This window comes from Galeopterus variegatus, unplaced genomic scaffold, assembly GCF_000696425.1.
Source record: "Galeopterus variegatus unplaced genomic scaffold, G_variegatus-3.0.2 Scaffold139, whole genome shotgun sequence".
In the NCBI taxonomy this organism is placed as follows: Eukaryota; Metazoa; Chordata; class Mammalia; order Dermoptera; family Cynocephalidae; genus Galeopterus; species Galeopterus variegatus.
The window spans coordinates 538,185-553,694 of record NW_007726250.1 but is presented as its reverse complement, the minus strand read 5'-3'; the positions used below and the strand labels follow the sequence as shown (position 1 = coordinate 553,694).

Sequence of the window (15,510 nt, the reverse complement as noted above, 5' to 3'; positions counted from 1 at the left end):
ATGGGGTCCTTACAAGACCTCAGCCTGCAGTCCAGTCCCTCCCCACCTGGCTCCAGGCAACCTCACGACTGCCAAGAGAAAGTGCCACAAAGAAAGGTACCCAGCATTTGTTAACGCTTGCTGTGTGCCAGGAGCTGCGTCAGACTCTTGAGTTGTCGTGGAACCCTCAGGGCTACACTATGGGTCTGTTTCTACCATGAGCATTTAACAGAGCAAGAACCCGAGCCCCACTAGGCTGAGCCATTTGCCCAAGGTTGCCGGGCTGGTGAGAGGCAGAGCTGGTCTGCCTGAGCTGATGCCTGCCTGCTTTCCACCATCCTGAGCTGCCAAGGGTGGTGAGGTTGGCTTTGCAATGCCCCCCGGACTCCCCTTAGTGCAGGGGATGGAGGCCAATGACTGCAACGTGTGTGTCCAGAGAGGCTGGTTGTGCACTAGTGGAGGGGCACAGCTCTGGGGTCCCCTCTGGGAGGACATGCCCAGACTGTCATCCTGCTGTTCTTTCCCATCTGACCCTCCATCATCCAGGCAGACCCTGGGGTAGAGGCTTAAGGCAGAAGAAGGGCTGAATCCACAGATGCACTTGCTGGGAGCCGGCTGGCAGGGTTTTGAGGAGAGTCCTGGGTGGAGTGCCTGCCCCCAGCTGCCTGTAGGGAGACAGAGAGGGGATGAGAATATAATATGCCTCAGGGGTCATTCCCCCGCCTGACCTCAGCTGAGGCTTCACTGAGTCACTCTTGAAAAAGACTCCAGTTTCGGCCAGGGGGTGGGTTTTCATAGAGTTAAGAGGCCAGGCTTTGGAGCCAAACGGCCTGGTTCTAATCCCAGCCCAGCCAGTCATCTGCTTTGTGAACTGGGCAAGTGACTCAGCCTCTCTGAGCTTCAGTGTCCCCATCAGTCCAGTGGGTTGACGGTGGTCCCCTCCTCATGGGACGTTGTGAAGTCATTGGTATAAGGCACACTTCCTGCATGATGGATGCCTGCCTGGCTGTGGTGACTTTTCTCCCAGGACAACCCCACCCCATCTCTGCTCAGGGGACATTCTGCCTCCCAGCCACCCTCAGAATGGCCCTGTGGTGGGGTCAGCAGTTACAGTACTTCATCCAGGTGCATTCGGGCACCTGTGCACTAGTGGTCCCCCTGGAAACTTCCACCTGTATGGGTCCCCAAGGTTGGACTCTGAACTCCCCAGAGCCCTTCAAACTCTGACCCCTGCCGCTCCTTACTGTGTGGGGTCAGCCTAGCCAAAGATGGAGAAAGGAAAGCAGGCAGCAGAGGAGAGACGCTGCCCACAGTGCCTCCTCTGGGGGAGGAGAGGGGAGAAAGATGCGGGGGAGGGAGGCGGAGCCCACGGAGGCGCTGTCACCTGGTGTCCAGGTGTCTGGGTGCCTCTCACAGCCCCACGTGGCTGGGGCCATGTGAAGACTGTCTTCTCTCACAGAAGAAAGCCGTGGGTTTTTTTTCTCCTTCTTTCCCTCTGACTCTGCCTCCTCTCTCTGATTTCCTGCTCCTCTCTCTGACCCCCTCCAGCCCATTCAGTCATTGATATGAGCTCGTCCATACCGGGAGATCTGGACTGGAGGCTGGAGCGGGGCGATGATGAGACAAACACTGTCCCTGGGGGCTGCTGGCTCCTCTCCTCTCCCCTGTCTAGACAGAGGTGACCGCCAGCAGAGTCATGCTCCCTGCAGAGAGACGTGGGGAGGGGGCTGTCACAGGGTAAGGCCTCTTTCCCCCATCTCTGAAGGAGCTCAGCAGCCCTGTAGGAGACGAGAAGGGCTCTGTGTTGGCCTTGCAGCCCCCCGTCCCCACTGCCCACCCACGGGTATGCAGTGCCAGGGCACCTCAGCAGCACTGCCTGTGGGGGAGGGCCCTCCTCAGCACAGTCCCTGGGCCAGCCAGATGGGGACAAGATCCCAGAGGAGGGCCTTAGGCAAGCCCCAAAGCAGAGCCATTTGCCATTTGATTCATCCGTGGGTCATTTATTGAGCACCTGCTGTGTACAGGGTACTACAATTCTATGGGATAAATTCAACGATGGCTTTGGGCATGAACTGAGTGGAGGGGTATGGGGTCTTAGGCCTGAGGTCACCACCCAGGCTCCCTTATTAACTGAACGGGCTGGCCACATAGGCCTTTGGACATCACAGGGTCCTTATTTGTGAAACAGGAAAAATAATACGCACCTCCTAGGGAGGTGGTCTCCATAGCACAGTGCAGACTGCCTGGGCTCAGACCCCTCCTCTGCTGGTTACTGGCCGTGTAACTGTGAGCAGGTAACTTAACCCTGTGCCTCAGTTTCCTCATCTGTAAGTCAGAGGATAACACTACCTACCTTCTGGGGTTACTAAGGATGAAGCAGGTTAATGTATGTACAGCATTTAGAACATTATGGCATATGTTGACTTCAAAAGAAATGTCAGCTATCATTATTTCCGTACTAAGCGCAGTACTTGGCACACTGCAAGGGCTTGGTTAGTGGTGATTGTGGTCGTGGGTCAGCAGTGTGCTGGGCTGGCTTATTGTGTGCGTCTTCGCACTTCACTCACCTGAGGTCATGGTGGTAGCTCAGAATTGGCTGTGGTGGGAGTGTTTAATGCCACAGAAATTGACAAACGCTACCAATCAGGGCTTTTGAAAAAGACGTTTTGAGAGCCAGTTTACTGCACAGGGGCTCTTAGTTGGGCAGGGGTGAGAGATATGGACACGTGTCAGAAGACTCACTCAGACTCTTTTAGCATCATGATAGACAGAATGTGATGGCGTTGGAGAATGCATTGGGGTGGATGGGTGAGGCACTTGGGGCTGCTTGGGGCATCCAGAGGTGGGGACCAAGTCTTTGCACATACAGCCATCTGTGTGAATTGAAAAACAGTGCCTTCTCTGAGCAGGTGAACTACACAGAGACACCCCTTCCTCTGGGATGCAGCCCCCACTTGCCCACCCAGCCAGGTTCCTTGTGCAGTGCCCAACCTGCACAACCTGTGGCACCCTGCCAAGAGCCAAGGGGATCAATGTCCCATCAGGCCTGTGCCCATTTGCAGTTGTAGGGTTGGCAAGGTCCCCTCTAGGGAGAGGAGATTACTGCTGGGGTAGGGGAATCAGGGAAGCCTTCAGAGAGGAGATGGCATTTGAGCCAGACCCTGAAGTGTGAGGGGAGGAGGGTGTTCTGGTGAAGGGACTGGCATGAGCAAAAGAGTGGAGGCAGGTCTCAGCAGAGCTCACACTAACTAGGGCCGTTGGGGTCAGGGGTTCTGGGGAGATTCTGGTAGGTCCTGAGATAGGACAGGAGGGTGGGCTGTTGATGGCCTTTGGGGTGGGGCTGATGGAGCCTGTGGAGGTTTGCTGATCTCCACTTGAGGTTTAGAGCCTGGATCCATTTCAGCCTCTTCCACAAGGCCAAGAGGCTCCCATAGAAAGTTCTAGGTTTGCCTCAGAACCATTAACTCCTAGAGCTGTGAATCAAGCTTGAGTGGCCCGTGGGTCATTCCCTTGTCCACATCCTCTAGTCCAGGCCTCTGCGTCTCCTGGAGGCAAGAGAACTCCAGGGCCTGGAAGGTGACAATCTCCGGGCAGGACCCAGAGAGGCTGGCTGGTGGGCTGTGGGTAGGAGGGAGCCCACCAGATGGAAAGCACAGCTCCAGAGGTGGGTCCTCCTGATGCAGCTGCAGGAGCAACCCTGGGCACAGGCTGGGACGGTGTGGTCTGGACATAGCCTTTCCCTCCTTCCCGGGAGGGCTGAGTGGCCCCAGACCCCCGGGTTTAAGAAATGCACACTAGTGCCTTCCCCATGTCATGGCCTAGAATCACAGGCTCCTGGCAAGCCAGAGTTGGAAAGGATGGATCAGAGGAAGAAGGGATTCTAACAGGATTTAACATTTTTGAGATTTCGCCATGTGCTGAGCCTTTTGCAATAACCCTATGAGTTGGGCTCATTTTATAGATGAGAAAAGTGACTCCTAAAGAGATTAACTACTTGCCTTAGATCTAGATCAGTAGTTAGTGGTAAAGTGAGGATTCAAATCCCAGCAGTCCAGTGCTCGGATTAATAAGGGGATGAATGAATGGAAGGGTGAATGAGTGAGCGAGTGGATGAATGAAGGAGTAAAGACATAAGAGAAGGTGCAAATGAGTGAGTGGGTAGAACTCCAAGGCCCCTTAGAGAGAACCCAGTCCAACGTGCCCATTTTACAGACAAAAAACTGAGACCCAGATGGGCCACTGAGAGGAGGCCAACGGTGGCCGAATGGGTTGAGGGCCTCCTGACACTTGCTCTCCTTGCTTTTTGTCACAGCCCCGAGCCATGATGAAGACCTTGTCCAGCGGGAACTGCACGCTTAGTGTGCCTGCTAAGAACTCCTACCGCATGGTGGTGCTGGGCGCCTCGAGGGTGGGCAAGAGCTCCATTGTCTCGCGCTTCCTCAATGGCCGCTTCGAGGACCAGTACACACCCACCATCGAGGACTTCCATCGCAAGGTGTACAACATCCGTGGCGACATGTACCAACTTGACATCCTGGATACCTCGGGCAACCACCCCTTTCCCGCCATGCGCAGGCTCTCCATCCTCACAGGTGAGGCCCGCCGCTGCTGGGATGGATGGCAGGGATGGGAGATGGGTGTGGAAGGTGTGGCGTGTGTGCTTGGCACTCTACAGTTTGCAGAATGCTCACGTATCTGTCAGCTGAGATGAAGCTCACAGCAAGCCCCTCGCACAGTGAGGCTCAGAAGGGTATTGCTGTTGCCCCAACTAGCGATGGAGTCAGGGCCCCAGATCCCTTCAGTTTCCCTCTGGACTGATTACTCATGACTGCTGGTACTGCCTCCCAGATCAGGAACTGATACACACATGCACTGAGTTATTCCTCTGCAGGGGACAGAATGGGGTCAAGGCTGCTGCCTTCCTCCTCCGGGAGGTGACCCAGCAGAGGTCTTGGGCTCAGGTCTCCTGACACCCCAGGCCTTCACTGCCTCTCAGAGAGGTAAGGGCAGCACCCAGGTCATGGCCAGCCAGAGGGAAGGGGGCTTGGTGGTAATAACTGTTAGCTAACACTGACCAAGAGCCATAGGCCTGGCCCCATTCTTAGAGCTTGGCATGTGTTTATATGATCCTTACAACTGCCCTAGAAGATAGGTATTTGCTTCCATTTTACAGCTGGGGAAACTGAGGCCCAGAGGAGTTAAGGAATTTACTCCAGATGGTAACACGGCTTGTCAACAGCAGTCTGGCTCTCAGGCTTTACCACTGAGCTATCCTGTCACCTCTCAGTCTCTGCTGGGAGCAGGAGGGAAGGATAGGAAAATTGCAGGAGATGAAGGGACAGTGGAGACGGGGGACCGAGTTATCACTCACATTACTGCAGGCAGTTTAGTGCGGTGCTAAGAGGGCAGGTCCAGAGCCCGTCTGCCTGGGTCTCCTGGTTCCACAGCTTCCTCGTTTTGTACTGCAGGGCAAGTGACATTATCTCTTTGTGCCTCAGTTTTCTCATCTGTAAAATTGGCATCACATTAACACCCATCTCATGGGTCATGGTGAGAAATAAATGAGTTAAGATACATAAAGTGCTTGATGAGCCGACAATACGTGCTCAATAAGTGTCGGTCTTAAATTGAGTCAGCACTTACAGTGTTCCTGCTATACGCTACACAGTCATTTCCCAAGCTGTGCCACTCCCGTTGCTGGGCATGGAGAAGGAGAGGGGAGGGAAGGGAACTTTCCAGCCATCATTAAAATAACCCCCCACTGAGATACTTCTACACCAAGAAACCCTGCCATGCCCCCCACCCCCCACCCACCCCCGGCTGAGACTGAAGCTGTGAACGTGGCCCCTTCGTGAGTGCCCTGGGCAGATGGCTTCCTCTTCTACGGCTTCATCTTCCAGACTGTCTTTGTACTCCATCTGACCCAGACTGCACTGGGGCCCCGCCCCCTCACCCCCACCCCATAGTTTGGAGGGGGACTGTGTAGACAGAGGGTCCCTGGGTAGATACTGGCTCTGCCACTTGGTAGCTTAGATGTGTGCTCAGAGGCACATAGAACCTGTCTGAGTCGGCCTCCTCGGCTGCACAGCAGGTCTAACCTCACAGCCCCCCAGCGTGGCTGTGAGGACTGCAACAAAACACGGGGGTGGTGCTTCTAGCACACAATGGGTGTCATGGTGTCAGCTCACCCTACCTCGGGGAGGGGACTGGCTGCCCGCTGACATAAATCAGGCTAATGTCAGAGAGAGGGAGATAGCACATGTGGAGAGGGACCACGTGCGTATTTTAAATCGCACAGATCATACATGAACACACTCTCCTTCAAACACACATAAGGCTAAAGCCCTTTTGACCCATGTCCCCAATCCCAGGCTCCTGCCTGCCCTCCCTCGCCCCCCTGAGGTGGCCACCCCATCAGTCTGGTGGGTATGCTTCTGGGCCCTCCATGAACACAGTGACATTCATATTTGTATCCCCATAACAGACAGTGCTTTGGTCTGTCTCCTTATTTATTATGTGCACATATCATTCTGAGCACATCTGTAACCTGTGCCTCATTTTCCAACCTCATGCTGGTGCGCAGGAAATTCTGAAAGCCATTAATTCCACTGCCAGCTCCCCTTCCAGCTGCCAGCCAGGCTGGTCTCTGCTACTTGGCATCGTAGTCTCACATTTGAATGTGTCAAGGCCACTGAGTCCTCAGGGGCCCAGGATTAGCCTAATGGGATGGGGTTTGGCAGCCCAAGCGAAAGCAGTCGCCAGGCTGACGCTGCCTTGCAAGTAAGTGCCTTTCAGAACAGCCTGCGCTGTAATTCACTCTGTTGTCTCCTAGCCGTTCAGCCAGCCTCACTGAACACCCGTTGTGTGCCAGGCCCGGGGGACGGGGATGAGGGGTGAGGCAGTCCTCGTCTGCTCCAGAACTCTCTGTCAGCACACCCTTGGCCGGAGCTCTGTTCTGAGTGTGGCATGTGCTGTTATGGGGGGATGAATGGTGTGCTCTGGGGGTCCGGAGGAAGGAGACAGCAGTTCTGCCAGAAGCTGGAATTGCTTGATTCTCCTCTGAAGAACATCAGCCAGTTGCTGGCCCTCTGAGCCTCAGTTTCCTCATCTGTGAAAGGGGGATCTTGTATATATACCACAAAGTTTAGGCAAAAGTGAGGAAGGTGCTTTGAGAATGAGATTGTGATCACTGTAGTAAAATCTGGAAATTGGGATGGAGGCACCAGTCCACACACCCTCCCCGCTGCCCCTAACATCTGCACACCAGTCCCTGGTGCAGACTCCAGACCCTGACTTGAGTGACACAGTGAGTTATAGTAGAGATAGCGTGGGCCTCAGAGGCCAGTGTTCATGGATTCATCCCATGATTCAGTCAAGAGGGAGAGAGCACCTACTGGGTGCTGGGCATGGGCTAGGTGAGGACAGACTCGGGTTGGAACCTCAGCTTAGCCACAGTTAGGCTGTGTGATCTTGGGCAGGTTGCTTGGCCTCTCTGAGCCTCAGCATGCTCACCTATAACATGAAGGTAAAATCTCCCTCACAGAGGTGTTGTGAGGAGTCAAGGTCACATAGCTGATATGTGGCACAGCCTGGTTCAAGTACAGTTAATTCACTTCATATTTCCTTGCCGGGCTGGGGACAGGGTGAGTGACTTGTGCGGACTGAGGTACGGTAATAATAAATGTAATTTCCAGAGAGTCGGGGTCTTGCTTGGCTGGCTCAGTGCATCGTTTGGGTCTTGCCGTCTCCACTTATTAGCTGCGTAGCTCTCTACACCTCAGTTTCCCCATCTGTCCCACGCAGATGAAATACTGCCTAACGGGGTTATTTTGAGGGTTTTACAAGCTGATAAATGGAGAGTGGCACATGCTCAGCAATCTTTGGTGTCAATAATGCTTGGCTCTCAGCAGGTGCTTCTTGTCATTGTCATTATTGACACCTGTGCACCAGCACCAGGTTGGAAAATGAGGCACAGGCTGGGGAGCGAAGAAAGCAAGCAGCAGACAGATGTGCTCAGAATAATACGTGCATGGAATAAACAGAGAAACGGACAAAAAAAAAACTCGCTATTATGGGGGTGCAAATATGAATGTCACTGTGTTCATGGAGGGCCCAGAAGAATCCACACCAGACTGATGGGGTGACCATCTCTGCGGGTGGGGGCAGGAGCTTGGGATTGGGGACATGGGTCAAAAGGGCTTTACCCTCGTGTAGTGCTTGAAGGAGGGTGTGTTCGTATATGATCTGTGTGACTGAAAATATGCACATGGTCCCTCTCCATTGTCTCCCTCTGACATTAGCCTTATTTTTATCAGCAGGCAGCCAGCCCCCTCCCCAAGGCTGGGTGAGCTGACACCCATGCAGTGCCCACCTTGTGCTGGAAGCCTGCCTCCCCACTCACTTCCTTGCAGTCCTCACAGCCATGCTGGGGGGGCATGAGGTTAGGCCCGCGGTGCAGCCAAGGAGGCCGACTTAGACAGGTTCTATGTGCCTCTGAGCCTCAGTTTCCTGCTCTGGAAAATGGGGAGAATAATAGCAGCTGCCCACGAATTGCCGTGAGGGCAAAGGGCTCAGCGCATGGTACGTGTCAGCTGTTGGGACTGACATTCTGTGGCAGAGGGTGCGGGGAGGGAGGTCAGCAGTCTGCTCGTGCGCTCACCGCCGGGGTTCTGTCCCCACAGGCGACGTCTTCATCCTGGTGTTCAGCCTGGATAACCGGGAGTCCTTTGACGAGGTCAAGCGCCTCCAGAAGCAGATCCTGGAGGTCAAGTCCTGCCTGAAGAACAAGACCAAGGAGGCGGCAGAGCTGCCCATGGTCATCTGCGGCAACAAGAATGACCATGGCGAGCTGTGCCGCCAGGTGCCAGCCACCGAGGCCGAGCTGCTGGTGTCGGGCGATGAGAACTGTGCCTACTTCGAAGTGTCGGCCAAGAAGAACACCAACGTGGACGAGATGTTCTACGTGCTCTTCAGCATGGCCAAGCTGCCGCACGAGATGAGCCCCGCCCTGCACCGCAAGATCTCCGTGCAGTACGGCGACGCCTTCCACCCCAGGCCCTTCTGCATGCGCCGCGTCAAGGAGATGGATGCCTACGGCATGGTCTCGCCCTTCGCCCGCCGCCCCAGCGTCAACAGTGACCTCAAGTACATCAAGGCCAAGGTCCTTCGGGAGGGCCAGTCTCGCGAGAGGGACAAATGCACCATCCAGTGAGCAGAAGGGACGCTGGGGCAGGGCTTGGGCAGTGCCTTAAGGGAGGTGGCCCCAGATGCCCGCTGCCTGCGACCCCCGACGAGACCCCAACAGCAGTCTTGTTCAGAGACCTCTGGCACCAGACAGGAGGCCCCAGGGGCTGGCCTCTGTACATTCTTCTGCCTTCTTGCCCTCCCCTCTGAGTCCTGTTGTTGGCTCCCCTGTGGTTTCAGCACCTCCATGGGAGGACGTAACTTTGCAGGATGGGAGACAAGTCTGGGAGACGTCAGGACTTCTGCAGAGACCCACGTCGGAGCCTTCCTATCCTGGGGATGGAAGAATTGCTGATGCCAGAGAGGCCAGGATTCCTGCCTCAGATGGAGCAAGCCACAGGATGAACACGACACCAACAACCAGATGGGAGAGGTCTCCGCACTCCCGGCACAAAACCCAGCTTGGTTTAGGTGGCAGCTGGGAGAACCCTCCTCCCAATCCTGAAACACCTGCCCACTGGTTCAGCTGTTTCCACCCCTCCGCCCCCAACAGGTTGGCCCCAGCTGCCCCTGACATTGAGCCAGGGGCATCTGCATTGTGAAGGGGGCCACGTCCATCCCCCGACCACGCTTCCCAGCGCCCCTCCCCGGTTCCGCGGCTGATGGCTGTGCTTTGTTATTGCGGCTGATTCCCTGTCTCATGCAGCGGTAGAAATGGAAATTGTCATACTGTGAAAGCCTAGTGACCCCACCCTGGCCAGGCTCTAGCCAGTTTAGATCTATGGCCTCTGCTGGGGATGCCTTCCTCCCTGGTTCCAGACAGGACTCCCATGGCCTATCTGCAGCTAGACACTGACCTTCGCGCCCAGCTCCACAGTTTACAGATCCTTGCACAAGTGCAGGGTGAGCAGGCCAGGGCTGCTTCTCCTTCACGCCCCATTGCTTAGAGGACGTGACAGACTCAGAGGGGAGAGTGACATCCTGCAGGCCCCAGCCCTGCCCCCTTGCTAGTTCAGGACAGAGCTCCACCTAGAATCAGGCTGTCCTCCACAATGCTCTTCCTCAAGCATTTCTTACACACCTATTGGGCACTGGGCCCACTGTGTACTAGGAAACAAAGAGGGTGAGAGGTGCACCTTATGTCCCCAGCCCTGGCCTCTGCCCGCCCCACTGCCCCACTGCCTTCACCCATGGTGGTGGGGAGGCGTGGAGGAGCAGCTGGGAGCCAGAGCTGAGCCCGAGAGAGGTCGGGCAGAAAAGCTCATGGTGGGTCTTTTCGCTGTGCCCAGGATTGGACTGTGCTGGGTCCCACCACCACACACTCAGGCATGTGGGCTTTGAACCTGTAAACCAAAGGCCCTTGTCATCACCTCTTAACAAACACATTTTGTATCTTAATCTCTAAAAATATCGAAGTTTAGAACCACGACCACAGGGAACCTTAGTGATCATCTAGTCAGTTTTTCTGAGGCCCAGAGAGGGTAAGTAACTTGCCCTAGGTCACACAGCTGGCCTGGGAGTGGCAGAACCGGGACAGGCTCTGGGCATTCAGTACACACTATGATGTGCCCTCTCCTGATGCTTTTTCAGCCCCTGGGGTCTGTAGGGATTTGGGCATCTTATCCCTGACCTTGTCCCTAGATCATTCCAGGAGGGCTCCTGTAGATACTATGTACATCATGCCCATGTATATACATGTACACACACTGGACACACATGTACACATGCCCTGGCCCTGGCTCCTGCTGTGTCCATGCCTCCATGCCTGCCACTGAAAGCAGCAGCTCCCACCCTGCCTCTGTCCCCTGCCTGCCCTCACCCCAGCCTGAGCACTCTGAGCAGACCAGTTCCCTTGGCCATGACAGGTGTGTGGCCTTGTCTCACCCAGTCACGCCCCTGCTGTCCCAGGTCTCTGTGTACACTATCGGTTAAAGTGGGTTTGTTAATAAAGCCATGTCCCTGACTGTGTGTGTTTTCTCTATTTCCAGGAGGAGGTGTGCCTCTTCCCCAGCCAAAGCTGGCCTTTCCCTCCCCAGAAAGCACCTGCCGGGTGCCTCGTCCTTCGTGTCAGTCTTCAAGTTTAAATACTGGGGTTGGTGGTGGATAAAACCCCAAGATAAGAGGTTGTGTGCCTCCCTCAGCCCTGGCCCTTCTGGGCCCTCCAGGGTGGATGCACTGAGTTGTCCATGTCCCTCTGGAGAGGTGGCCAGGTCAGACAGGAGAGGCCCCACGTGGACCACTAGCTCCTCCAGGTTCCCTGTCTTAGTTCTTCGTGGTTCCTGTAGGGCAGTGATTCTGCCCCCAGGGGACATTTGGCAATGCCTGGAAACATTTTTGATTGTCAAGACTGGGGCTGGGGTGGGGAGAGGTCAAGGGTGCTGCTCGACATCCTGCAGTGCGCAGCATGCCCCACAGCAGGTGTCCAGCCCCAGATGTGAGCAATGGGCAAGACTCTTTTAGCCTGGCGACCCTTGAGGTCAGGACGCAGCCAGCGTCTGTGTGGTGATGTGACAGACAACCTTCTGGATGGTGCTCAGTAAACACTGGGGAAGTAAGATGAGACTGGACCTGCCGCGGACAGCAGGTGAGGCAGAGGGACAATCTTGGCCTGGAACTACGCCAGACGTGCTGCTCGGACTGAGGTTCTCTGGGCAGAGGGAAGGGAAGGAAGTCGGTGAGCACCTGCTGCATGTCTTACGTGTCATATCTCCTGCCGTCCTCCTGCCAGCCACCTCTATGAGAAACCTGCTTCCCATATTCACCCCATTTTGTGATGAGGATTTAGGCGCAGCGAGCTCCATATCTTGTCCAAGATAGCACAGCTGGTGAGCGGCAGATCGGGGATTGGAAACCAGAGGCTGTCTTCTCTCCAGGGGAGTGAGGAAGGATTTTGCCTCTGGGACATAGAGATGGGTCTATTGTCACAGTAGCCAATGCCACAGTGCATGGTTAGGTGCCAGGCCTGGAGGTGGAGACCTGGCAGGAAGTAGGGCCAGGTCCCTGCTTGCTGGGAGTTCATAACCCAGGGACACAACCCCTGCCTACCTGGGGGCCCATCTCCCAACCTCTGCTCACCTGGGGGCCTGGCTCCCAGCCTCTGCCCACTTCAGGGCTTGGCTCCTTCCAATCCCTTTCCCACACTAGCAAGTCACTGGGACATGTTCTAGGACCTGGTTTTTGTAAACATGAAACATGTAGGTGAGCACCCCTTCTGCCCAGCAGTCAGCACTGCACCTATGGAGGGCTAGACACGGGAGGCAGCTGGTGCCCCGAGTGAGCCCTCCAGATGTGTCCTATAGAGCTGGTCCTGCTGCCACTCCATCCTCCCTCTGGGACTGTTCATGTGTCACGTCCTCTCCTGCCTCTGTTTCTCCATCAGTCAAGGGGAGGTGGGGAGACCAGACCACATACACACCCACAGCCTCTTGCAGCCCTGACATTCTCTGCAAGAAGGAATTAATATTCTCATTACATAATCCACAACATTCTGATCGTTGCTAAACAGAACACGCTTGTTCCAGCCTCAGCCCTATCCCCACTCGCTACTCCCTGTGACCCACAGTTCTCTCCCTGGAGAAGAAAGACTTCCCTAACAAATGTCTTCTCAGCTTGGGACAGATGGGAGAATAAGTTTGTAGGAAAATTCCCCTCATGGTGAGCTCGTTCAGAGACAAGCCCGGGAGAGTCAGCTTGATCCCCGACCCTGGGAAGGGAGCCTTGGGAATCTGATTTCAGAGAATTCTGCACTGTGAACTCTAAGAACTTGTTCTGTTCCGCCTCCCTGAACCTGTCACTTACTCAAAAGAAAAACTTTATTCTGTGTCAGGGCTTGGCGGGGGCCGATGGGAGGCCTGCCAGGGGCCCCGCAGCAAAGCCTTCCAGGCATGGGGGAAGGGAAAGGGAGCTGACCTTTGCTGAAGACCTACTATGCACCAGGCACTGTGCTGTGCCTTTTACCTGCATCCTCTCGTTGGATCCTCATGGCAAAGCTATGTGGAAGGATTATGAATCCCTTTTGAGATATGAGGGAACAGAAGCTCAGAGAGGTAAAGTCACTTGCCCAAGGTTGCACAGCCAGGAAATGGCAGAGCTGGGCTAGAATCCACATCTGATTTCAAGCATGCTTTGTCTCCAGGCCTTCCATAACTGAGCCAGTGGAGGCCTCCTCTCAGGACGGAGAGGCCAGCAGGGAGGCGTGCAGGGTCTGAACTTGGTTCCAAGAGCTCTGGGAGTGGGATGCTCTGCTACTCACAGTAAAAGGCCGAGCCACTGCAACAGAAGAACTTGACTTCTCTTTCAAGAGAAGTTTGCTCTGCTCACCCTGGTCATTCAGGCTTCTTCCTTTTTCAGGCTCTTCCACCTCTAGGATCTCGTCACTATCTGGGCGATTCAAGCCACTGCCACATCCAGGCTCAGCCCAAGGGGTAGGGGAAGAGGTGGGGAGTACACACACCAGCTGTTTTCAGGGCCATGGACACATCTCATCCACTCACTTCCATTGGCAAGATCTCAGTCGTGTGACTGTACCTGCCTACGAGAAAGGCTGAGAGATGTAATGCAGTTCCTTGCTAAGTGGCCCCATATCCGGTGGCGACTCTTTACTGTGGAAAAAGAGGAGGACAGATGTGGCTGGCCAGCCAACAGGCTCCACCAGCCACACTATTGCTGCAGTCCAGTCACAGGACACCATGTACAATCCGACTTCAAACCAGCTCCACTCAGTAGACATAACCAGAAAGCAGCTCCAGTCTCCCACGGCTTCTTTGAATTGGCTCCGAGCGTTTGTCTTTCCTCTGTCCCTAGATGGAAACTTGGACTGTTCCATGATTTTTTTCATCTTTCTTAGAAAATGAAACATACCACAGGCATTTAAAGTGGCAAATATAGTCTCAACTAAAAATCCTTGGCCCCAGTGATATCAAAAACTTTTAGTCTTCATTCACAGAAAGGCTTCCCTCCTTCCCCCAGCTGTGGTCTACAGCACACAAAAAGCCAGAAACCAGGAGAGGGGTGGACGGCTCTCTTTTCTCACTTGCCCTCTCCCCCTTTACCTACTTGCAGTTTCTCTTCCCTCCATTCTTGACAGGTGGGTCCTGGGTTGGAGGGAGAAGAGGCCAGGGGAGCAGGGACGTTCTTTCTTGCCTGGTGATTATGGCATTGTGGGGAGATGGTGTCATGCTCAGAGCATGGCAGATGTTTAATGATGGCATTAAAATCTCAGGGGTAATTTTGTAGATTCTTCAGAGATCACTTGCCGTCATTAGGAATCTCTCACATCTCTATTTGGGTTGGTTGCTTAGTCCCTCCCAAGCCCCTAGGGATCTCCTGATGCCTTTAGACTCTGTGCGGAGGCCTTGCCCCCCTGGGATGATCTCTCCAACGGGGCCCGAGACCTCTTCATGCAGCTTCCTCTCATGCGGTTATCCCTCATCTGGTCCTCAGGAAACTCACATCCTCTGCCCTACCAACTCCAAGAGTATAAGTTGATCTGAGCTCAGCCCTAATCATCCAGCCCAGCCAGTCTATCACCCATTAGATTAATCAGGGAAAGGACAACCAGAGGTCCACAGAGGCCCTCAGTTCAGGGACACATGTCAAGTCCTCTAGGCTTCAGTTGAGGTGCAGACACACTTATAGCACATGATAGCACTCTCCAGAATTTCTCTTTCCCATGAAATCCTCTTATTGCTGATTGGTATATCTTTTTTTTTTTGTCCTTTTTGAGACCGGCTGCACCGCACTCAGCCAGTGAGCGCTGTGAGCGCACCGGTCATCCCTATATAGGATCGGAACCCACTGCGGGAGTGCTGCTGCGCTCCCAGCGCCGCACTCTCCTGAGTGCACCATGGGCTCGGCCCTGATTGGTATATCTTTGACCAAGGTGAGAAGTATGTATGAGAGTCCAGTGGCTGGCTCTTGGCCATATGCTTTGGACATTTTGCTCTTGGTTGGGCACCTTACTTTGGAATCTGAGGTCAACCTTTATAGAGTCTCAGCCAAAATGAAGGGGCCAGGACCAGGGTCATCCACCGGATAAAAGGGGTATGGGCAATGGCACTTACGAGGGACCCCCGACCCCCAAGCGCATCTAGGAAATGGAACACTGAGCAGGAAAGTGAGTCAGAGCCCAGTATAAGTATTGAACAAACCCTGGTGTCCTGTAAACACACCTTAACATGCTTTTCAACAAGAAAGGCAGACCATTTTTAATTGTTAATAACACAGACTCTGGTCTGAGACTGCCTGGGTCCAAATCTCAGCTCTGCCATTTACCAGTTGAGGGTGCTTAGGCAAATTACTTTTTGTATTGGTCAGCTATTGCTGCAACAATGCTGTGTAACGAACCAC

At 54.5% G+C, this 15,510-nt stretch overlaps 1 protein-coding gene across 1 annotated transcript; it reads left to right on the top strand.

The window, feature by feature from the left end:
• The first annotated feature begins 4,300 nt into the window (after window positions 1-4,300).
• RASD2 (RASD family, member 2) lies at window positions 4,301-11,126 on the top strand. The gene is made up of 2 exons (XM_008590108.1): window positions 4,301-4,571; window positions 8,661-11,126. The coding sequence occupies exons 1-2, from the start codon at window positions 4,301-4,303 to the stop codon at window positions 9,188-9,190; spliced, it is 801 nt and encodes a 266-aa protein (XP_008588330.1). The 3' UTR covers window positions 9,191-11,126.
• Window positions 11,127-15,510: the final 4,384 nt, after the last annotated feature.

Bases quoted from the DNA above. Each gene is read 5' to 3' on its own strand.
- RASD2 (XM_008590108.1), top strand. From the start codon at position 4,301: ATGATGAAGACCTTGTCCAGCGGGAACTGCACGCTTAGTGTGCCTGCT. The intron at 4,572-8,660 runs GTGAGGCCCGCC...CTGTCCCCACAG, and splicing joins CAGGCTCTCCATCCTCACAG to GCGACGTCTTCATCCTGGTG.